Genomic DNA, 24,377 nt, shown 5'->3' on the forward strand with positions numbered 1-24,377 from the left:
ACACATACCTTCCTCAGGATGGTGTCAGTGAAGAGCAGGAACTTCCTGTTGATCTCTTCCTGTTCGTGTTTGATGTACTTCTGCAGCTCCCTCACCATGATGCCAGCCACCTTGTCGGCACACCACGGCCCCAGCACCAGCAGCACCGCCCTGCAGTCACTCAGCACCTGGGGAAGGAGATCATTCAATGAGGATCTTTGAGAATGTTTTAATCCTAAAAACATGTGTGTAGTAGCCTACATGTTGTTTGAGGTACAGTAGGCCAACATAGCTCCTGTAATAGGTCAAAGCTGTATGCCAGAACATGGGTGAAGTTAGGCCTTGTGGTGCTCATGTGAATTTCCGTTCTTTTTTTAAGCTTCAGACTTCTCCCTTAAAACATACTTTTGCTATTCAATACTCTCTGGTGTAGATTAGGACTATGCACACATTCTCATTAGCAGACCTGCTTGGATATGAAGGTGGGGTCAGACCTGCTTGGATATGAAGGTGGGGTCAGACCTGTTTGGATATGAAGGTGGGGTCAGACCTGTTTGGATATGAAGGTGGGGTCAGACCTGTTTGGATATGAAGGTGGGGTCAGACCTGTTTGGATATGAAGGTGGGGTCAGACCTGTTTGGATATGAAGGTGGGGTCAGACCTGTTTGGATATGAAGGTGGGGTCAGACCTGCTTGGATATGAAGGTGGGGTCAGACCTGCTTGGATATGAAGGTGGGGTCAGACCTGTTTGGATATGAAGGTGGGGTCAGACCTGCTTGGATATGAAGGTGGGGTCAGACCTGCTTGGATATGAAGGTGGGGTCAGACCTGCTTGGATATGAAGGTGGGGTCAGACCTGCTTGGATATGAAGGTGGGGTCAGACCTGCTTGGATATGAAGGTGGGGTCAGACCTGCTTGGATATGAAGGTGGGGTCAGACCTGCTTGGATATGAAGGTGGGGTCAGACCTGTTTGGATATGAAGGTGGGGTCAGACCTGTTTGGATATGAAGGTGGGGTCAGACCTGTTTGGATATGAAGGTGGGGTCAGACCTGTTTGGATATGAAGGTGGGGTCAGACCTGTTTGATATGAAGGTGGGGTCAGACCTGTTTGGATATGAAGGTGGGGTCAGACCTGTTTGGATATGAAGGTGGGGTCAGACCTGTTTGGATATGAAGGTGGGGTCTCTGTCCTCTCGAGGCACAGGTATGTTGCAGTCGTTGAGGAAGTGGAGAGCCTCGTCCAGCTCGCTCAGTAGATGCTCTGAAAGGCCGCTCTTGTCCAGGTAGGGTCCACAGTCCAGTACCACCTCTCTGGGCTGGGAGGCATATCTGGGACACACAACACACAGTTAAATGTTCCATTTTCAATCATAATAAGTAAGGGCTTGATTCAATCGGTACCCAGAAAGAAGTTCAGTGCATTTTAAATCTAAAGGCAATGTTCCCGCGTCAGCCAAGATTGCATTCATGGTAAACGCTGCATATGTCGGCTCAATCTGAAATTACCTTAACATTTCAATCGAGCTATACAGCTGAACTTACACGATACGGATTGAATCGAGCCTTTAGACTATGTGCAAAGGAGGTACCTGATCCCAGATCAGCAGTCCCACTGAGACGCTTTGTGAATATAGGCCATGATGTGTAGAATTACCTGTCAAGGACAACAAGGTCAGTAGCTGTCTCTGCATTGCTCCGCAGGATCCGCTCCAAGTTCTGGATCTTCTGTTCCAGTTCAGACGGGTCACATTTACCATTCAAAATTGATGCAGTGAGGCCCAGGATCCGAGGGCTGCACGGACAGCCCTCACATAGCTGAAACAGGAGATAGACACAGCCCACACATTACTGAAACAGAGGAGAGATAGACGAAACAGAGAAATGGGAGACAGGAAGACTGAGCCACCCTAAAACAAGGAAACTCCAAAAACATTGACCAGCCTCCAATGGGGGTCCAATAATGAAGGCTGACTGACCACACTTTTCTCATCTACAAAATGGGGAACAATATAATTAATAATCTCCAATCTCCATAAGGCCTTGGCTTTCTCCATACAGGGAAGGAAGAGAACGTGCTTAGCTTTCAAGCGACAGTTGAATGCATAGCTACGTAGAACAGATAGTAAACGTACCTTCATTATCTCCCGGTAGGGATGGTCCGTGATTGCCAGGTGACACTCATCAAACACCACCAGGTTGAGTTTCCATAGTGGCAGCACTCCACTCTTCAGCACATGCAGGAAGATATGGCACGTCATAACGAGCACCTAGAACAGAAACCATGGATAGAGTGAGTGGAGGAGGGCATATTGCCTCAAAGAATAGATTATAGTTGTGAGACCGTATTCTGTGATGGACACAATAACTTCTCCCCTTATGGACAAAACACTGAGGGTAATCAGTGTTCTTTTTCTAAATGATTGAAATTGAGGGGAGAAAACTTTGGTAATGTTTTATTTTGTAGAATTACCATTGGTATTTATCATGAAAGAACTCTAACAATTGGTACTTTAATCTGGCAATTGTTTAGGATTATATGAACATTTATGACAATTGGTACTTTATTCTGGCAATTGTTTAGGATTATATGAACATTTATGACAATTGGTACTTTATTCTGGCAATTGTTTAGGATTATATGAACATTTATGACAATTGGTACTTTATTCTGGCAATTGCTTAGAATTATATGAAAATTGGTTCAATGAACGGCACCTGATTTTCAATCATTTCTTGGCTCCACTTTTCCCTGGACCATGATGAGGTCTTCTCCACACACATGTATTCTCCAACCTGGAGATCAGAGTGGGTCCTAACACTAGCTGCTTGCTGAATCACAGACGATGCTTTATTTACCATGGAACAGAAGAGGGGAAAACAGAAGAATCATGGTCTCAATCATATTGATGTCCATATTATCCACCCTTCCCCTTAAAGTGTGCACTTCCACTCTGCCTGAAATGGATTTAACAATGGTGAAACATCCTCCAACCAATGCTCACACCAATGTAATGCTTTTAAATCCTTGACAGGGAGTGCATGTGCACACTTTGGGAAAAGTGTGAAGAACTGGGATGCACCAAATAGTACATTTATCTGAGTCTTTAAATGTAGCTACCTGCATTCACCAGGAAAACTGTCCTCTTCCCCTGTTCGACTAAATCTCCCCGGATTTGGTGGGAGAGCTCTTTAGTTAGGAGTACTGCAATAAAAGTCTTCCCTGAGCCAGTATTTAAGCAGACAATAGTATTGTGTTCAAGAGCTGCTTCAAGAAGTTCAACCTGGCAGGACAGATGAGGTCACAGTCATTAGTTTCAAACGTTGTGTACTATAACTGGTTACAAATAAATGCACTGGTGGTTACAAATGAATAAACCTTGTGAAATAAAAGATAGATGCTGCACATAGATGAATGTTTGCAGTTTATTGAGCGAAAGATCAATGGTGATGAATGTACCAATGTCTACATACAACGCAATGCACTCTCCTCAATGCACTCTCCTCTCTCAAATGTTAGCTGGACTACTTGCTCATTCCTCACCTGATATTTCCTAGGCGTGTAGATGTTGTCGTGGATGGCCTCCTGTTGCCACGGGAGACCAAAGAAAGGCCCCATGGGATTGGAGGCGGGGGTGACCAGCTGGAGTCCTGCCATGCTGCTTTTGGGGGATGCTGGGGGTTGCGGTCCTCCACTCTTCCACTTTATTTTTTATCTAATTTCATCATTCCTCTCCTCTAAAGCTTACTGGTTCGGAAATAAACGGACAGCATGCAGACATGATGTTACTAATAATACAATAATTGCTAATATTATTGAATGACATGATCAATAATAAATAATTGAATCAATCTCCCCCTCTAAAGCTAACTGGTTCAGAAAGAAACAGACAGCATGCAGGCATGATGTTGATAATTATGGGCAATTCCACAGTAACAGAGTGATGCAGACTCAGTGCAGATGAAAACTTCGGTAACAGAATGACGGTTGGTGCCGTTTGTGCCATCATTCTGTTAGCAAACTTTGCATCTGCACTGTTCTTCAAGTAAACGTGTTTTTGTAAAAATGTCAGTGGAAATTGTTAAAAGTGGTCTTTGTGCATAGAGTTTTATGGTTTGTTAAACTTTTGAAATAAATGTTTTTTGTTTGACATACATCGTATAATGAAAAAGCTGAGTCTCAGCATCACTCTCACCATGGAATTACCCTAATACAATAATTGCTTCATATTATTGGATGACATGAACAATAATAAATCATTTAATATTTCTCCCCCTCTAAAGCTAACTGGTTCAGGAAGCAACAGACAGCATGATGTTACCAGTAATACAATAATTACTAATATTATTGACAAGACATGATCAATAATAAACATGATATTCACACAAGTGAAATGTATACTTACAGGTAGCGGCATAGACTCTGTGATGGGCCAGGCAGGACTTCTTCTAGGCTTCATCTCAACTAGAGGAGCTGTACAGAGAAACACACAACACAACCCCCTTAACATTAAAACCATTGACAGACCTATTGCACAAAAGCAAATGAAACTGTTGTTTCCTAGATTAAGGCTAACTATCATATGTCAGGCTTATGGTAAAATGTATTTTTACCTCTATGCAGTTGACTGGCTGTAATGGCAGGGCTTGAGAAGCTGAAGATTTTTCCTTACTAAAAAGAAATCACAGACAGAAGGGGAAATTAGAAGGGAGCACAGACATCTTGATGGGAGGAAATGGGAAAGTTCTGGTGTGGGCCGGAGGGGAGTGGAGGAGGGAGGGCGGTGGAATGGGAGGGTAATCTCAATTCTGGATGGCCACTAGCTTTTCAACACATTGGTTGCCGCCCTAAAACCAAGACCCCACGTCTGCCCCGACTACTGCTGCTCAACACAGCTGCAACCAATACCAGCAGTCATTTCAGCTCAGCCAGCACAAGCCCTCATTTTAATTGAGTGATCACATTTGCTGCTGGTTATAAAGGCGGTTGACTGCCTCTCGCTGACTGCATCACAAATGGCACTCTATTCCATATATAGTGCACTACTTTTGACCAGAGCCCCCATGGGCCCTGGTCAAAGGTAGTACACTACTTAGGGAATAGGATGGTGTGCCAGTCCCTCTGACGCCATGCAGAGAGAGAACATACATGCATATATAAATAAAATACAAACCATTATATTAGGCCTAACCCCAATTAGTCAACTGGTCTATTGTTTGGTCCATTGGCTGTTGGTCGACCAAGATCTTTTTAGTCGAGCAGTAGCATATTTATATATATATATATATATATTTGCACCCATCTCAGTGAATTCATCTGAAAAAGGTTATGGTCATTTATGTTAATGCTTTCAATATATTATTTTTCCAGTTCTCATTCTCGGAATTGACACATTGTTCGCAGAGCGCACAACCTATGCTAAACTTGTGAGAAACAAGTTTTTGTTTATTTCAGTCCATTTCTGAGTTTTGTCAATTCAATTAAATTTAGTCATTGTCTTTTGTTTGGAGTGCTCCTGTCAATGTTGAGTAAGGACGTGCACCTGATTACGCATAAGTACACTACCGGTCAAAGGTTTGAGAACACCTTCAAGGGTTTTTCTTTATTTTTTACTATTTTCTACATTGTAGAGTAGTGAAGACATCAAAACTATGAAATAACACATATGGAATCATGTAATAACCAAAAAAAGGTGTTAAACAAATCAAAAAATATATTTTATATATTTGAGATTCATCAAAGTAGCCACCCTTTACCTTGGATGACACCTTTGCATATAAAATGTGTCAATTTGGGTATCTGATAGTATTTTTGATTGGCTTAACGTACCACACCAATGGTCCGTTAAGCTGTGGAGCTTCTCAAAGTAATGTTTTCTTCACCTCAAAAAGCAAACAATGTTTTTATATCCGTTGAGAATGACAATAGTACCTCAATTTATTGGAGAAATCTTTCCAGGCCTCTCCCTTTCCATAACCACTCAGCGTGATCCAGTGGAAACGTAATAAAACAAGCCTACCCGATTACTTCTTATCAGTGCTTGACTTGGGTGATGGTATATATAGGTGTAGGAGCTCCACAATACTTCTGTGCTAATATTCTATAAGAGGAACAGGAGCTCAAACAGTACAACATTTGAGATGCTCCACTCTGGTGAGCCCTTGCCAATGTCAAGCTCTGCTTCTAATCCCTTGCGCAAATAGCCTACAGCTGTGTCTGTCCCGAGCTCACTGGAGCACAAACTGTGAGGGCCCAGGATACTTTATACAATGATGGAAGTTTGCTAGTGCAAGCTTGAGGCCGACTGAAGTTGATCGTTGATACTACGTTTCAAGTTCCTTGCACACAGGCCATGTGTAGACAATGTTATTTATAGGATTTAAAAAAATGTATCTATCAGGATATTTTGTACAATGTTTTTATTTGTTGCCTTTTTGTAGGCTATTTTTACATTTTTAGGTTTATAATTTTCAGGTAGATTTGGAGAGAAATTTGATTAACCACGTGACAATATGAATTAAATTAAACTGTTCCACAAAAATGTGCATATGAAAACCAGAACTGGCACGCAGATCTGTAGAAATGTTAATATCAATTGGCATTCCACATGACAAAGGTTGCCGACTCCCCGTATAGCCTATTACCGGCAACTTCAGGAGAGTAATGGCAGAACCTGCGAAAGCCAGCAGGAGGACAATGGTTGGGTCAGGGTACGTTATTTTTTTCTTTCTTCTGGTTATCTAGATCTCTGGCTCCCTCGAGTCATGTGTGTTATTTCATCAAACAGTAAGCTGATAGAACCAGGCATCCTGTGGCGTACTGCATCAGCGTCGAATATCCCCCGCGATATGCAACTTTTCAGGGAAGTCAGGAACCAATATACAGTCAGTTAGGAAAGCTAAGGCTAGCTTTTTCAAACAGAAATTTGAATCCTGCAGCACTAATTCCAAAACGTTTTGGGACACAAGTCCATGGAGAATAAGAGCACCTCCTCCCGGCTGCCCACTGCACTGAGGCTAGGAAACACAGAATTTCAATAAGCATTTTTCTTACGGCCGGCCATGCTTTCCAGCTGGCTACCCCTATCCAGGCCAACAGAGCTGCACCCCCCAGTAGCAACCTGCCGAAGCAATCTGGTTTCTGAGCTGGTCATGGGTGCACCTCAGCCACGCTTAAGGTCCTAAACAATATCATAACCGCCATCGGTAAAAGACAGTACTGTGCAGCGGTCGTCATCGACCTGGCCAAGGCTTTTGACTTTGTCAATCACCGCATTCTTATCGGCAGACTCAACAGCCATGTTTTCTCAAATGACTGCTTTGCCTGGTTCACCAACTACTTCTCAGATAGAGTTCCTCTGGCAGTCTCTATGGGGGCGCCACAGTGTTCTATTCTCGGGCCGGCTGTTTTCTCTTTATACATCAATGATGTCGCTCTTGCTGCTGGTGATTCTCTTTTTTTTTTACCCCTTTTTCTCCCCAATTTCGTGGGGTCTGGTGGCACAGCTGGCGCTGCAGTACAGCGCCCTTAACCACTGCGCCACCCGGGAGGACCACTGCTGGTTATTCCCTGATTCACCTCTACGCAGACGACACCATTCTGTATACATCTGGCCCTTCTTTGAACACTGTGTTAAACCTACAAACGAGCTTCAATGCCATACAACACTCCTTCCGTGGCCTCCAACTGCTCCTAAATGCTAGTAAAACTAAATACATGCTCTTCAACTGATCACTGCTGCCCGCCTGACTAGCATCACTACTCTGGATGGTTCTGACTTAGAATATGTGAACAACTACAAATACAGTGGTTTCTCCTTTAAAAAGTTGCGAGCTTACGCTGCGGGACTTAGAGGTACCCAGCGTCATTGCTTCATTGCTCCAGACCTCCACAAGGGGGAGTTAGAGCACTCATTATGCATTTGGGTCCCAAGGTTTTTATATGACCAATCATATTGAGTGATTCCAATGACGAATTTCACACAGAGCCACCCCTCCCAGGGGGCTTTCTTCAGCATAGATGGCTGACAAAACATTACGGTGAGGCAAATGTAAGCAGTTATAACGGCATAACGAGTCAAGCAAAAAATGTACAATTGAGAGGAATATGTTAGTTAATGTACTGTAGAGACAAACATTTTTTTTTCTGTCATATCCAATACCAGGTGTTTTTATTTGATTGTTTCACCTTTAATTAACCAGGTCGGCAAGTTGAGAACCAGTTCTCATTTACAACTGTGACCTGGCCAAGATAAAGCAAAACAGTTCGACACATACAACAGCACAGAGTTACACATGGAATAAACAAACATACAGTCAATAATACAGTAGAAAAAGTCTATACACAGTGTGTGCAAATTAGGTAGGATAAGGGAGGTAAGGCAATAAAATACCATGGTGGCGAAGTAATTACAATATAGCAATTAAACACGGGAATGGTAAATATGCAGAAGATGAACGTGCAAGTAGAGCTACTGGGGTGCAAAGGAGCAAGATAAATAAATAAATACAGCATGGGGATGAGGTAGTAGGATGGGCTATTTACAGATGGGCTATGTACAGGAGCAGTGATCTGTGAGCTGCTCTGACAGCTGGTGCTTAAAGCTGGTGAGGTAGATACAAGTCTCCAGCTTCAGTGATTTATGCAGTTCGTTCCAGTCAGCAGAGAACTGGAAGGAAAGGCCGGCCAAAGGAAGAATTGGCTTTGGTAGTGACCATTGAGATGTACCTGCTGGTTCGCGTGCTACGGGTGGGTGCTGCTATGGTGACCAGTGTAACAAACTCCATTCTGTGAATGGTGCTGTGTCTGCATGTATGTACTACAATTATACACTTCAACAGTGTTTACCACTCCTGCTCCTGGGACATCAATGATTACACATTGTAGCTATGCAATAGACTAGAAACATGACTTTGTCATTCAAGTATACAGAATAAAACAACAGTACATACTGCCAGCACGCTCACAAGCATGCTGAATGACACATGGAAGAGAGCGAGGAATGAGATGGGAGTAACAATCCAGGCTATTTGCTCTGAGACCTGCATAATAATGTCATGAAACAAGCAGGGAGCAGGTTTCGAACCCTCAACATTCAAGCCCGAAGTCCAGCACGCTATCAACTGTGCCCAAAGGTATTAACTGGGTTTGGGGCCGATTGTGCTAAAAACACTATCTATTGGAATCTTTAACATGTGGAAAGGGGGAAAAGTATTATCATTCGTTATTCACAAGCATAGCAGGAGGGCTATTAGCTGAATAGATTATTCAATAGCCGAGCAAGGTGTGATCCCCCTCAGCTTGTAACAAATAATTGTTGTCCATCTTTCCACAACTACCTACACACGGTTATTGTTATGAACAAACAAAAAATATTTATAGAAATATAGTTTGAATTCAGGCTGTATCACATCCGACCGTGATTTGGAGTGCCATAGGGCAGCGCACAATTGGCCCAGCGGGTTTGGCCGGGGTAGGCCGGTGCTGAAAATATAGCTAGCTTGTTATGCAAGTGTTGCACACCAACAAATGTCGAAAACCTACACCAGTCGAGCAATTCATTTTAATTTGACTTTACAAACACCAAGTGTGCTTAGAGTCTATTTCTTCAGAGCCTAGACCTACAGTGCCTTGCGAAAGTATTCCGCCCCCTTGAACTTTGCGACCTTTCCCCACATTTCAGGCTTCAAACATAAAGATATAAAACTGTATTTTTTTGTGAAGAATCAACAACAAGTGGGACACAATCATGAAGTGGAACGACATTTATTGGATATTTCAAACTTTTTTAACAAATCAAAAACTTAAAAATTGGTCATGCAAAATCATTCAGCCCCCCTAAGTTAATACTTAAGCACCTTTTGCTGCGATTACAGCTGTAAGCTCTATCAGTTTTGCACATCGAGAGACTGAAATTTTTTCCCATTCCTCCTTGCAAAACAGCTCGAGCTCAGTGAGGTTGGATGGAGAGCATTTGTGAACAGCAGTTTTCAGTTCTTTCCACAGATTCTTGATTGGATTCAGGTCTGGACTTTGACTTGGCCATTCTAACACCTGGATATGTTTATTTTTGAACCATTCCATTGTAGATTTTGCTTTAAGTTTTGGATTATTGTCTTGTTGGAAGACAAATCTCCGTCCCAGTCTCAGGTCTTTTGCAGACTCCATCAGGTTTTCTTCCAGAATGGTCCTGTATTTGGCACCATCCATCTTCCCATCAATTTTAACCATCTTCCCCGTCCCTGCTAAAGAAAAGCAGGCCCAAACCATGATGCTGCCACCACCATGTTTGACAGTGGGGATGGTGTGTTCAGGGTGATGGGCTGTGTTGCTTTTACGCCAAACATAACATTTTGCATTGTTGCCAAAAAGTTTAATTTTGGTTTCATCTGACCAGAGCACATGTTTGGTGTGTCTCCCAGGTGGCTTGTGGCAAACTTTAAACGACACTTTTTATGGATATCTTTAAGAAATGTCTTTCTTCTTGCCACTCTTCCATAAAGGCCAGATTTGTGCAATATACGACTGATTGTTGTCCTATGGACAGTCTTCCACCTCAGCTGTAGATCTCTGCAGTTCATCCAGAGTGATCATGGGCCTCTTGGCTGCATCTCTGATCAGTCTTCTCCTTGTATGAGCTGAAAGTTTAGAGGGACGGCCAGGTCTTGGTAGATTTGCAGTGGTCTGATACTCCTTCCATTGCAATATTATCGCTTGCACAGTGCTCCTTGGGATGTTTAAAGCTTGGGAAATCTTTTTGTATCCAAATCCGGCTTTAAACTTCTTCACAACAGTATCTCGGATCTGCCTGGTGTGTTCCTTGTTCTTCATGATGCTCTCTGCGCTTTTAACGGACCTCTGAGACTATCACAGTGCAGGTGCATTTATACGGAGACTTGATTACACACAGGTGGATTGTATTTATCATCATTAGTCATTTAGGTCAACATTGGATCATTCAGAGATCCTCACTGAACTTCTGGAGAGAGTTTGCTGCACTGAAAGTAAAGGGGCTGAATAATTTTGCACGCCCAATTTTTCAGTTTTTGATTTGTTAAAAAAGTTTGAAATATCCAATAAATGTCGTTCCACTTCATGATTGTGTCCCACTTGTTGTTGATTCTTCACAAAAAAACACAGTTTTATATCTTTATGTTTGAAGCCTGAAATGTGGCAAAAGGTCGCAAAGTTCAAGGGGGCCGAATACTTTCGCAAGGCACTGTATATAAAATAACTTCACTGGCTGAGGGAGGCTATGAGGCTTTATTAGGCCTACTTACAATTGGTCAAAAATGTAGCATCCTACGTGAAACAATAATTTCAAGAAAAAAAGGCCTGTATATAGATTTTTTCTACTGTATTTTTGACTTTGTCAGTTTATTCCATGTGTAACTCTGTGGTATGTGTCAAACTGCTTCGCTTTATTCTTGGACAGGTCTCAATTGTAAATGAGAACGTGTTCTCAACTAGCCTACCTGGTTAAATAAAGGTGAAATAAATAAAGAAATATATTAAAAAGCACTCATTTGTAAATCCCAAACTCTAAAAGTAATTGGAAAGGTAGATACAAATTATGTGTGACACAATAAGAATGTCTACAAAATGTGTTTTTATTTACAGTAGTGATGGACAACCGGAGGCATTTTGAAAAAAGGTTTGCAAACACTTGTTTTTCACAACTGTAGCAGGTGAAGCCCATCATGCTAATGTTTCTTATTAGCAGAACAATAGACTTTTTGTATAACCCAGCTACTGTTGTGAAAATCCCTCAACGTATGATGCTTAAGTACTCTAAAGTGTTACATTTCTAACAAACAGCAGTACCGTATTTATTCAGCAACATCTTTATGCTTTTGTTAATAAAATAAAATAAACGAGAAAAAGACATTCAAATGCAGATGTTTATATAAACTACATTTTAGTCGCACTTCCACCCAGCTCCAAAACCACAGGTAAAACCTTGCTGAGATTATCAATGTATTTGTTGCATTGTTGTATCGTCAATTTCTCAACCCAAAAACATCTTGATGGCCTTGACCAGTTCACCTGTGCTTGTCGGCTTGGCAGAGATGCCAAACAAGTTTGATCGGGTTTAAAAATCAGGAGACCTACATGTAGAGATGAAAAATATATTTGTAGATATACTGTAGGCCTACCGAAGGTGTTCTAGGTCTTATTTCTACATTTTTATTTACCCTTTATTTTACTACATAAAGGTCTACTTACTCTGCTGGCTTCCCGACCCAGTTTATGCCCATGTTTGCAATGCAAACCCAGCCTAACAGCCAAAATAATAGAAATATATGTGTAAATAGGCCTAAATGTAATTAAAAATGGCTATAATCCTACTTTGAAAGAAACGATGTGGTCCCAGAAACACCTCTCTGACACAGGGTCCAGCATATCTCCTAAGGATTTCTTCCTCAAAGAAAGAAAAATACATCTTGAGCCATACATGAAAAAGGAGGCAAGGTGAATTATTGTGGAACACTGAGTTGTAGCCTACAATATTTGATGTACCTTTTGCTTTGTAAATAGCCAAACTCACCATCAAAAGTCAAATATGGGCCTGGTCCCTGGCGAGAAATTGCCCCCCACACATGGAGTTTGAGCAGATGCTTGGGACTCGGCTCGTTTGATCTTCCTTTTTTGTAGCAATTTTGAGCAAATTGCTCAAGGGCCACGGTTGATTAGTCTGTGACGATGACATTATTGAACGTCTCGCCAGCTTTGATCCATGCCTGGGCCTGCAGAGCGCAAAGTTCTTTGTCAGACGAGTCATTGGGTCGAAACTACAGAACAGTAAAAAACAATCGAACACACCTGGTTAATGTTCTGATAATTAAAAAATATATATATATATAATTTCTTACTAATCCTTTCTGTAAGTCCACCCAAGTTTCTTCTGACTGTAATTAGAGCGATGTTGATGCCGTGCCGTGATGCCAGCAGATTACAGATGGCCTTTGCCGATCGCTCGTCATTTTCATTCATCAGTGAGTCGATGACTTGAATAGTCTCACTGGAAATGAATTTTTTATTTTTATTTTACCTTTATTTAACCAGGCAAGTCAGTTAAGAACACATTCTTGTTTTCAATGACGGCCTGGGAACAGTGGGTTAACTGCCTGTTCAGGGGCAGAACGACAGATTTGTACCGTGTCAGCTCGGGGGTTTGAACTCGCAACCTTCCGGTTACTAGTCCAACACTAACCACTAGGCTACGCTGCCGCCCCAAATACAATGTGAAAATGTGCAGCATACAGTACAGATCAGCAGTCGATTTATTTAAGCATAATTTTTTTGCATTATTAGGCCTACATTAAAATATGGTAGTCTACTGTACCTGTTCATTTTCCTGGGCTTTCGAGTTCGGCGTAAAACAGGCATCTGATGATAGTGTTTGTGAATAGCATTGTCCGTGACCAAAATCTCCAAGTCTACCAGTATTTTTGAAATGTCTCCAGTAGATTTTCCGTTCCTGCTGAAAGCCCTGACAACAGAACTTGACCAACTGCTCACCAGGCGCAGCAAGGGCCGCCTGGACGGTTATGCTGTTCTGCTATTCCAAGGATGTGTAATCGAAGAGGGTTACCTCGACTGGGCACAGAATACAAACGGATGGATCCTGAGGCAAATGTGGCTTACCAGTGAACCTCCGGGTGATCATCGTTAATACTGTGTCTCAGGAGTTTCCATCCATGACTGATGCAACCCCAAAAAGCATTAAAAGACAGAGTTAATGAGTACTTGAGGTCACCGAGAAAGTCTGGACATGGCCTGCTCTCCCTTATGTAAGGATTTAAGCATTTCCCATGTTTACTACAGTATGTACCGTAATTTCTGGACTATTAAGCGCAGCTGAATATAAACCGCACCCACTGAATAAAAAAATAAAAAAGTATTTTGTACATAAATAAGCCACACAGGTCTATAAGCCGCAGGTGCCTACCAGTACATTGAAACAAATTAACTTTACACAGCCTTTAAACGAAACACGGCTTGTAACAAAAAATAAATAAAATAGCAGTAAACAGTAACCTACCAAGAAAGTGATTGGTCACACCTCCTCCTGTGCACTGAAACCACTGAAGTCATCTCCTTCGGTGTCAGAGTTGAATAGCCTCAGAATTGCTTCATCCGATGTTGGATCGCTGCCCTCTTCAACACGCAGCAGTCCAGCCTTTCGAAACCCGTTGATGATAGTGGATTTTTTGACAATGCTCCACGCTGTCAGCAGCTCTATTTCCTTTCCAACAGCCAGATCGCCTTCAACTTGAAAGCTGCATCATATGCATTTCTCCGTGTCTTTGCCATGATGAGGGTGACAAAATGACTACCGTAATCAGAATGATGGGAAGTTTGAGCTCGCTCGATTTATGTCACATTATGTGACAGTGCTCAGTTTATTGGCGGCATGAATCTTGTGAAAGCGGGAAAAATCCATAAATTAGCCGCGGCATTGTACAAACCGCGAGGTTCAAAGCGTGGGAAAAAAGTAGCGGCGTATAGTCCGGAAATTACGGTACTGTATTCTATGTTTATTTGTCAGACTGCACAGTAGCCTAAAAAACAAAAATGCAGCTTATATCTTCAAAATGCTTTTACTGTCCATATTTATTTTACCTTTATTTAACTAGGCAAGTCAGTTAAGAACAAATTCTTATTTTCAATGACGGCCTAAGAACAGTGCCCCTGTTCAGGGGCAGAACGACAGATTTGTACCGTGTCACCATACCTTCCGGTTACTAGTCCAACGCTCTAACCACTAGGCTACCCTGCCACCCGAATACTGTACAGTATTGTATTTCTTCATCAGCAACTATGCTTTCTTGAATAGAATAACGATTCAAATACTCTTTCAAATGCTGATGTTTATTTAGTTTTGGATCCATAACGAATTACTTGTTCAAATATGCCATATTCCTGAGATGTGTGTTGACTGCTCACTCTAGGTTAAATGAAAACAAACTCTCCTAAATATCATTACCCTTTAAAGTGATTATTATAATAAATTAATTTAGAATTATATAAAAGACCCTTAGATATTGTCAGATATTCTCACAGATCCTAACGGAAAATGCCCCTTAGATATTAATATAGAGTCCTCCAATCCTCTAAATGTAATTATTGGCGGAGAGTCGCGGCATTTAATTCTTTTTTTCAATATACTGTAGGCCTACCATAGGCGAAATGAGTCTCACTAGTGTTGATTAATGTCTAATGTAGAATTCTGTAGTAGACATCACAACTATGTTGTGAAGACATCACAACAATGAAATAACACATATGGAATCATATTGTAGGATGCCATATTTTCCTCTCCATTCTTACAGAAACCCAGAGGGTTTTTGTTTTTTCATGGAATAGAAACACCATAATATTAATCTAATTAAATAAGCAAGTACCAGTCAAAAATTCAGACTCACCTACTCATTCCAGGATTTTTCTTTATTTTTACTATTTTCTACATTGCAGAATAATAGTGAAGACATCACTATGAACTATGAAATAATGCATGCCCTGCATTCTGTATTACAGACATGGCCTGCTCTCCCTTATGTAAGGAATTAGGCACTTTCCCATGTTTACTACAGTATTTATTGATTGTCGACTGCACAGTAGCCTAATAAACAAAAACAGATTTTGTTAAAAAAAATAATGTTTAAAAAAATCCTCTTTCAAAATGCAGATGTTGATTTAGTTATGGATCCATTCCATAACGAATTACTATGGGAATAAATATCACTGATTTACAGAAATATTGGAACAAAGTTGGCTAATGAAGGCAAACTATTTAGAATCCTCCTGACATCACATTGTACAGCGCCATAGAAACTCTGAGGGTTTCGATTTTCTCTGAATAGAAACATAATATTAATCAAATGAATTAAGCCAAATTTCTTGAAATCAATCCCATATACTATGTTATTACAAAAAAGGTCTTAAATTATCTGGTAATGTCAATACGGAATACTATCAAATACTTCTCAAAGATGCCTCTGGTGGTCAAACTAGCAATAACTTAAAATAACAGAAGAAAATGGGTGAGAATTAAATGATGTGCCACAGAATGCCAAGGCAGCACGGTGTGCCACAGTATGACAACTTTTAAAGGAGGAACCACTGTACCTAGGTGTCTGGATGGACTGTAAACTCTCCTTCCAGACTCACATTAAGCATCTCCAATCCCAAATTACATCTAAAACCGGCTTCATATTTCGAAACAAAGCCTCCTTCGCTTATGCTGCCAAACATACCCTCGTAAAACTGACTATCCTACCGATCCTTGACTTTGGCGATGTCATTTACAAAATAGCCTCCAACTCCGAAAATTGGATGTAGTCAATCATAGTGCCATTTGTTTTGTCACTAAAGCCACAACTGCTACTACCCACAACTATACTACCCACAACTGCGACCTGTATGCTCTCGTTGGCTGGCCCTCACTACATATCCGTAGTCAAACCCACTGGCTCCAGGTCATCTATAAAAGTCTTTGCTAGGTAAAGCTCTGCCTTATCTTAGCCCACTGGTCACCATAGCTACACCCACCCGTAGCACACACTCCAGGTATATTTCACTGGTCATCCCAAAGCCAACACCTCCTTCGGCCGCCTTTCCTTCCAGTTCTCTGCTGCCAATGACAAACAAATTGCAAAAATCACTGAAGCTGCAGACATATCTCCCTCACTAACTATAAGCATCAGCTGTCAGTAATCGGTAAGCTGCTCTGCATCTGTACACAGCCCATCTGTAAATAGCCCAACTACCTCATCCCAATATTGTTATTTTATTTTTTATTTGTTTTGCTCTTTTGCACCCCAGTATCTTTACTTGCACATCATGCTTAGGGTCATTGTCCTGCTGGAAGGAGAAGCTCCATCCCAGTCTCAAATCTCTGGAAGACAAACAGGTTTCCCCCAAGAATTTCCCTGTATTTAGTGCCATCCATCATTCCTTCAATTCTGACCAGTTTCCCAGTCCCTGCCAATGAAAAATATGGTCTTCTCGGGGTGATGGAGGTGTTGGGTTTGCGCCATACATAACATTTTCCTTGATGGCCAAAAAGCTCAATTTTAGTCTCATCTGACCAGAGTACCTTCTTCCATATGTTTGGAGTCTTCCACATGCCTTTTAGCAAACCAAACGTGTTTTCTTATTTTTTTCTTTAAGCAATGTTTTTTTCTGTCCACTCTTCCGTAAAGCCCAGCTCTGTGGAGTGCACGGCCTAAAGTGGTCCTATGGACAGACACGCCAATCTCCACTGTGGAGCTTTGCAGCTCCTTCAGGGTTATCTTTAGTCTCTTTGTTGCCTCCCTGATTAATGCCCTCCTTGCCTGGTTTGTGGGTGGCCCTCTCTTGGCAGGCGTGGTGCCATATTCTTTCCATTTTTTAATTATGGATTTAATGGTGCTCCGTGGGATGTTCAAAGTTTCAGATATTTTTTTATAACCCAACCCTGATCTGTACATCTCCACAACTTTGTCCCTGACCTGTTTGGAGAGCTCCTAGGTCTTCATGGTGCCGCTTGCTTGGCGGTGCCCCTTGCTTAGTGGTGTTGCAGACTCTGGGGCCTTTCAGAACTGGTGTATATATACTGAGATAATGTGACAGATTGCAAGCAGGTGGACTTTAAACTAATTATGTGACTTCTGAAGGTAATTGGTTGCACCAGCTCTTATTTAGGGGCTTCTTAGCAAAGGGGGCGAACACATATGCACACACCACTCTTTTTTTCCCCATTTCAATTCACCAATTTGGACTATTTTGTGTATGTCCATTAATCCAAATAAGAATCCATTTAAATTTCATCTTGTAATGCAACAAAATAGGAAAAACGCCAAGGGGGATGAAAACTTTTGCAAGGCACTGTATACACTCCTTTCATGAAACTCTTATCGCCTAGTTGAAACCTGGGCGTCCTACTTTACTCTTAACATTACTGTTCTTCACTTTCGTAAAAAAATATCTTTAAACTTAGCCATGATCGTCAGAATTTTATAGATTAGGGGGAATGGTTTGAAAGTTGCGTGCTCACTATTAGTAAGGGGAGACGGGGGGGATTGTTTGAAAGTTGCGTGCTCACTATTAGTAAGGGGGACGGGGGGATTGTTTGAAAGTTGCTCGCTCACTATTAGTAAGGGGGACGGGGGGATTGTTTGAAAGTTGCTCGCTCACTATTAGTAAGGGGAGACGGGGGAATTGTTTGAAAGTTGCGCGCTCACTATTAGTAAGGGGAGACGGGGGAATTGTTTGAAAGTTGCGTGCTCACTATTAGTAAGGGGAGACGGGGGAATGGTTTGAAAGTTGCACGCTCTCTATTAGTAAGGGGAGACGGGGGTGGGGGGTTGTTTGAAAGTTGCGCGCTCTCTATTAGTAAGGGGAGACGGGGGTGGGGGGAGTTGTTTGAAAGTTACACGCTCACTATTGGTAAGGGGGGACGGGATTATAACAGTCTTTATATCTATTATAGATAGATATGTTTGACATGTTTGCTCAGTGGTGAACCGTGGCCTTCAGTGGGGGAAAAAAAAACTTCCAACAAGTTGTACCAAACTCAAAAATAACAAATATAAAGAGCTTGACATCAGCGCTAGTCTGTTTGCCCGGGGGGGAAAAATGTAAATTCTCGGACAACAAAAATATAGATTTAAATTGCCAGAATCCCAATATCAAACGATTAGGTTACTCCAATCCGAATTGAATCAGTGTCCTCCGGATGCAATGTGTTGCACACTGTCCTCCCAATCTCTACAGAGCGTATGGAGTAGAATTATTGTAGGCCTGCATTGACAGGCACAAGCGGTCTTTCAATCATGCAGTTGCTAGACACGTTTTTGAGATCAAAGCATCATTTGTTGATATGCATTGCTAGCTAGCGAGTTACTTGCACAGTTATAGCTCATTTTTGAGCAGCAATGAAAATCCTGGAAAAGTCATGGTGTGTGCATCACCTGCATGTACCAGTAGGCCGTTGCCGGTGGGGGAGAGAGAGAGGCAGCGAAAAAGAGAGAAATATTGCACAGTAGGTATAATAATGACATTCAAACTAACTAGATAGCCAATTCAAAACATAGTGTAGTTTGGCTGGTTCTCTCGCTAGTTAACTATTAGCATGTATTAATATCATTGTCATGTCCCATGTCGTAAAATAACTTTCCACTGGTACTCGTGTATAACCGGAAAACAGCCAACGCAGTTGATACAGGTGCAAAGTTGATGAAACCAATGCTGCATACTCCGGATGTAAAACGCTCAAAATTGGCTAGGATTCTCCTCTATTCAATACTTGCCATGACATTCTGACAAAGTAAAAAAAAATATATGTTCTTAGAATAGCTTAATTGACAAGTAACTCCTACGCTGTCAAGATCTCCCCTGAACACTGAATATTTTAACCTTACAAAATAGATAAACATCTCAGATTAACTACCTCGCAAACAGTAGCCATTTGATCTCTGGTTCATTGAATGAGGGAATATATTTTATAAATACATTTAAAAAACATGTGGTTGTAATCCTCCAGGAGATTCCAGGAGAGCTACTGGGCGTGCAGGGTAGCCAACCATCCTCCAGGAAATTCCAGGAGAGCTACTGGGCATGCAGGGTAGCCAACCATCCTCCAGGAGATTCCAGGAGAGCTACTGGGCGTGCAGGGTAGCCAACCATCCTCCAGGAGATTCCAGGAGAGCTACTGGGAGTGCAGGGTAGCCAACCATCCTCCAGGAGATTCCAGGAGAGCTACTGGGCGTGCAGGGTAGCAAACCATCCTCCAGGAGAGCTACTGGGCATGCAGAGTAGCCAACCATCCTCCAGGAGATTCCAGGAGAGCTACTGGGCGTGCAGGGTAGCAAACCATCCTCCAGGAGATTCCAGGAGAGCTACTGGGCATGCAGGGTAGCAAACCATCCTCCAGGAGATTCCAGGAGAGCTACTGGGCATGCAGGGTAGCAAACCATCCTCCAGGAGATTCCAGGAGAGCTACTGGGAGTGCAGGGTAGCGAACCATCCTCCAGGAGATTCCAGTAGAGCTACTGAGAGTGCAGGGTAGCGAACCATCCTCCAGGAGATTCCAGGAGAGCTACTGGGAGTGCAGGGTAGCGAACCATCCTCCAGGAGATTCCAGTAGAGCTACTGGGCGTGCAGGTTAGCCAACCAACCCTGTGCGAATACACCACATTTATAAAAAAATATATATATATAAAAATATATATACATTTTTTTTTTTTTACACTCGGCTGTTCAACAGGACCTTAAGCTGACTAAGGTTTGATCAAAAGCCTGAACACCCAGTAGCTCTCCAGATAGAGGGTTGACGGACCACGTGTTTTATACAGTATCCTATCAGTGCAAAATTTTACTTTGTAGAGGATTAAGTGCCTTGCTTAAGGCCACAAAGGCAAAAGATACTGTATAACACATGGGATCAGACAGCAGCAGCCATCCTTTGTCAATACCAATGATAATAATTTGTTGTTTTGTGAAGTGATTTCTTGCATCACACAACACCATTTTCAGTCTCCTTTTTGACTTGTCAGTCCTATATGTCTGAAGGACAAGTGGCAAAAAAATGTCAAGCCCTGACATAGCATAACTTAAATGCACTCAAATGAAACAAACAGGACTGAGATGAGCTTCAGGTTGCCACTCACATCAATAGCACTCACACAGATAACGCCACCAAAGACAACAACTACACAACCTATGGTAGCCTAACAGCATCACCGTCACACTATGAGTGACACATCAAAATGATGTGTGTGACAAGCTTGTGACTCTGAAAGGACAGCAACTGTAATACCAGCGCACTCTATGTTGGAGACTGCACTTTTTGTAAAACACATAGGGCTGATAGAAAGACAGCCATCACACACAGCATGATGTTAAAGGATAATCAGCCCATTCACTCAGACATACAAGGCCAGCCGGTCCCAATCATAAGAACACAAAAACACAACCATTAGGCTAAGCATTTCCCAATCTAAATGTACAACTATTACTTCCCGTTGCAACAAAAAAAACTCACATTAATTTAAACTTTAGGTGATCTAAACCAACAAGTTATTTTGGAAGAGATAGCTAACAGTAAGCGAGCTGCAATAAAAAAAAGCAGTCCTACTCACCAGATGATAATCACTTGAAGCTAACAAATTGGCAACAACTAACACCTGCTGCAGCTGGAGCAAACTAGACTACAACAAAAGCTAGCTAGCAAAACCGTGGTAAAAGTCCTGCTCACTATTGCGCAGTGACCTGTTGGCCTTCGAGAAGAGAAGTTTCTATAAGTTTTTGTAAAAACATTCCCACAAAAGTCAAAATGTGATTGGTTGATTCCACTGTCACTCAAAAATATGGCTAAATACAGTTGAATGGCAATTGCCTTATATCTATGCCTACTTGACCTCAGCATGCATTTTTTTCTAAATGTCTAAAGAATCCATATGTTCTTCTGACATATGACCACAGAAGTACTGGACATTTTTAACTCTTATTATGATAGCAATTTGACAAAATTACAATCATGGTCTTGAATTGGACTCGCATTTTTCTGGTCTTGGTCATGACTCTTGGTCTCGAACCCATCGCCTCCCCTCCGGTCTTGGTCTTGACTGACTCAATTCGCTCTGGTCTTGAATTGGTCTCGCTTTAGGTTTAGGTGGTCTCACTTTAGGTGGTCTCAAACAACACTGCAGTTACATTTCGGGATATTATTTTTGACTGTATCGTATCATTTTGACAATATATGATAATGATTTTTGCGCTAGTTGGCAGTACCCTGCACCAAAACTCCATTATTTAGCATTGATAGCTTTTTCTCCATCTTTTTAAATCGGTTTGATTTTTTACTTTGATCACGAGTAAATTTATGAAGTGTATTATATGTTTTCTTACAGTTTTGAACCAAACTTGACAATTGTCCAATGGTGTGACTGTCTGAGGTAACGGTATGGAACTTTGAACTTAAGTAAATTCATGAAAAAATAACACTTCCCTTTACCTATGCTTTTAGTGAATACACAGAAGTTTATTTCAAAAAAACAATAGTCCAAGTCTATTCATGACATTTCCAAATAGTTTTGATTGATTACATTTTGTCCCTAAAGCAAAGTCCACTTGGTGGGACAATTATGGGATTAGATAACGACCCAGCATTTGGACACCATTGCGCTGGGGAGGGTTCTCTTGCAATGAGGAAGTACAGAAGACATGGCTGGAGCACATGGCCTGAACAGATTGTATCTGAAACATGTACCAAAATATTGCACTTTTCTGCCATTGCCATAAAAGGTGTCAGTTTCTTAGTTCTTTGGTGTGATGCTTTTTGAATGTATATATGAAAACAATATTGGTTGACAATTAAAGTATAAAAAGCAACAAAAACATGTGGTGAAATCATACTGAAGGCCTACTGTTAACACTAAGGCCCAAACTGGACCATACAGCCTGAGATTTCCAACAGTGTGACAGCTTTATTTCCCTTGATGTGACATGAAGACCGTGTCACACCAGAGGAAATACAAGACACCTGTCTGATTCTCGCCTGTCTGAGTGGACTGATCCAACATGGAGGCCGTGGGGATGACACTGTCCATCACCCTAAAACATGTGTTTCTGAAATCATATGGTTATATTACATAACAATGGTGCAACACTAATAAATAATAATAAATAATAATAAACTAATACATAATATTATAACAAACGCGCTTTTTCCCGCATTGGATAGCGGTCACTGTCCGAGGTTCTGAAACACATTCGTGCGCTGTTGAATTGACGCCTTTGCCTAGACCATGTTGCCATGTGCATAATAACAATGTGGCGGAGATAGCAGCAGAATAAGGAGACCTTGTCTTATTGTCTAAGAAAATTGAGGAGAGAAAACCCCAACTTAAGTCGAATCAATAGCTTAACTGTTAAAGGTATCTGGCTTTAGAAATCAACCATATATATATATATATATATATATAAATAGTTGACATCTGAAGTTAGGTTGGAGTCATTAACACTTGTTTTTCAACCACTCGACAAATGTCTTGTTAACAAACTATAGTTTTGGCAAGAGGGTTAGGACATCTACTTTGTGCATGACACAAGTCATTTTTCCAACAATTGTTTACAAACAGATTATTTCACTTATAATTCACTGTATCACAATTCCAGTAGGTCAGAAGTTTACATACACTAAGTTGACTGTGCCTTTAAACAGCTTGGAAAATTCCAGAAAATTATGTCATGGCTTTAGAAGCTTCTGATAAATTATGTCAATTAGCCTGAGTCAATTGGAGGTGTACCTGTGGATGTATTTCAAGGCCTCCCTTCAAACTCAGTGCCTCTTTGCTTGACATCAGGTGAAAAGCAAAATAAAATCAGCAAAGACCTCAGAAAAAAAAATGTAGACCTCCACAAGTCTGTTTCATCCTTGGGAGCCATTTTCAAACACCTGAAGGTAACACACCGCAAGTGTAAACCCCATGGGACCACGCAGCAATCATACCACTCAGGAAGGAGATCTGTTCTGTCTCCTAGAAATGAGCGTACATTGGTGCGAAAAGTGCAAATCAATCCCAGAACAACAGCAAAGGACCTTATGAAGATGGAGGAAACGGGTACAAATGTATCTATATCCAGGTACAACAAGTCCTATATTGACATAATCTGAAAGGCCGCTCAGCAAGGAAGAAGCCACTGCTCCAAAACTGCCATAAAAAAAAGCCAGGTTACGGTTTGCAACTGCACCTGGGGACAAAGACAGTGCTTTTTGGAGAAATATCCTCTGGTCTGATGAAACAAAAATAGAACTGTTTGGCTATAATGACCATCGTTATGTTTGGAGGAAAAAGGGGGAAGCTTGCAAGCCGAAGAACACCATCTCAACCGTGAAGCACGGAGGTGGCAGCGCTTTGCTGCAGGAGGGACTTGTGCACTTCACAAAATAGATGGCATCATGAGAAGGAAAATGATGTTGCTAAATTGAAGCAACATCTCAAGACATCAGTCAGGAAGTTAAAGCTTGGTCGCAAATGGGTCTTCCAAATGGACAATGACCCCAAGCATACTTCCAAAGTAGTGGAAAAATGGCTTAAGGACAACAAAGTTGAGGTATTGGAGTGGCCATCACAAAGCCCTGACCTCAATCCCATAGAAAAAAATGTGTAAGCAGAACTGAAAAAGCATGTGCGAGCAAGGAGGCCTGACTCAGTTACACCAGCTCTGTCAGGAGGAATGGGCCACAATACACCCAACTTATTGTGGGAAGGCTACCCAACACGTTTGACCCAAGTTAAACCATTTAAAGGCAATGTTACCAAATACTGATTGAGTGTATGTAAACTTCTGACCCACTGGGAATATGATGAAAGAAATAAAAGCTGAAATAAATCACTCTACTATTT

General features: G+C 41.5%; 1 protein-coding gene across 1 annotated transcript in view; it reads right to left on the reverse strand.

Annotated features, from left to right (window-relative positions):
• The window catches only part of LOC124046661 (endoribonuclease Dicer-like), a 63,229-nt gene that overhangs the window by 36,160 nt on the left and 2,692 nt on the right, over positions 1-24,377 (reverse strand). The window contains 9 exon segments of the mRNA XM_046367288.1: positions 9-167; positions 1,145-1,313; positions 1,639-1,799; positions 2,117-2,251; positions 2,700-2,830; positions 3,103-3,265; positions 3,526-3,729; positions 4,388-4,455; positions 4,596-4,653. Coding sequence (XP_046223244.1) covers positions 9-167; positions 1,145-1,313; positions 1,639-1,799; positions 2,117-2,251; positions 2,700-2,830; positions 3,103-3,265; positions 3,526-3,639 — 1,032 coding nt within the window. The 5' untranslated portion in view covers positions 3,640-3,729; positions 4,388-4,455; positions 4,596-4,653.

This window comes from Oncorhynchus gorbuscha, linkage group LG10 (assembly GCF_021184085.1).
Source record: "Oncorhynchus gorbuscha isolate QuinsamMale2020 ecotype Even-year linkage group LG10, OgorEven_v1.0, whole genome shotgun sequence".
Taxonomy (NCBI): Eukaryota; Metazoa; Chordata; class Actinopteri; order Salmoniformes; family Salmonidae; genus Oncorhynchus; species Oncorhynchus gorbuscha.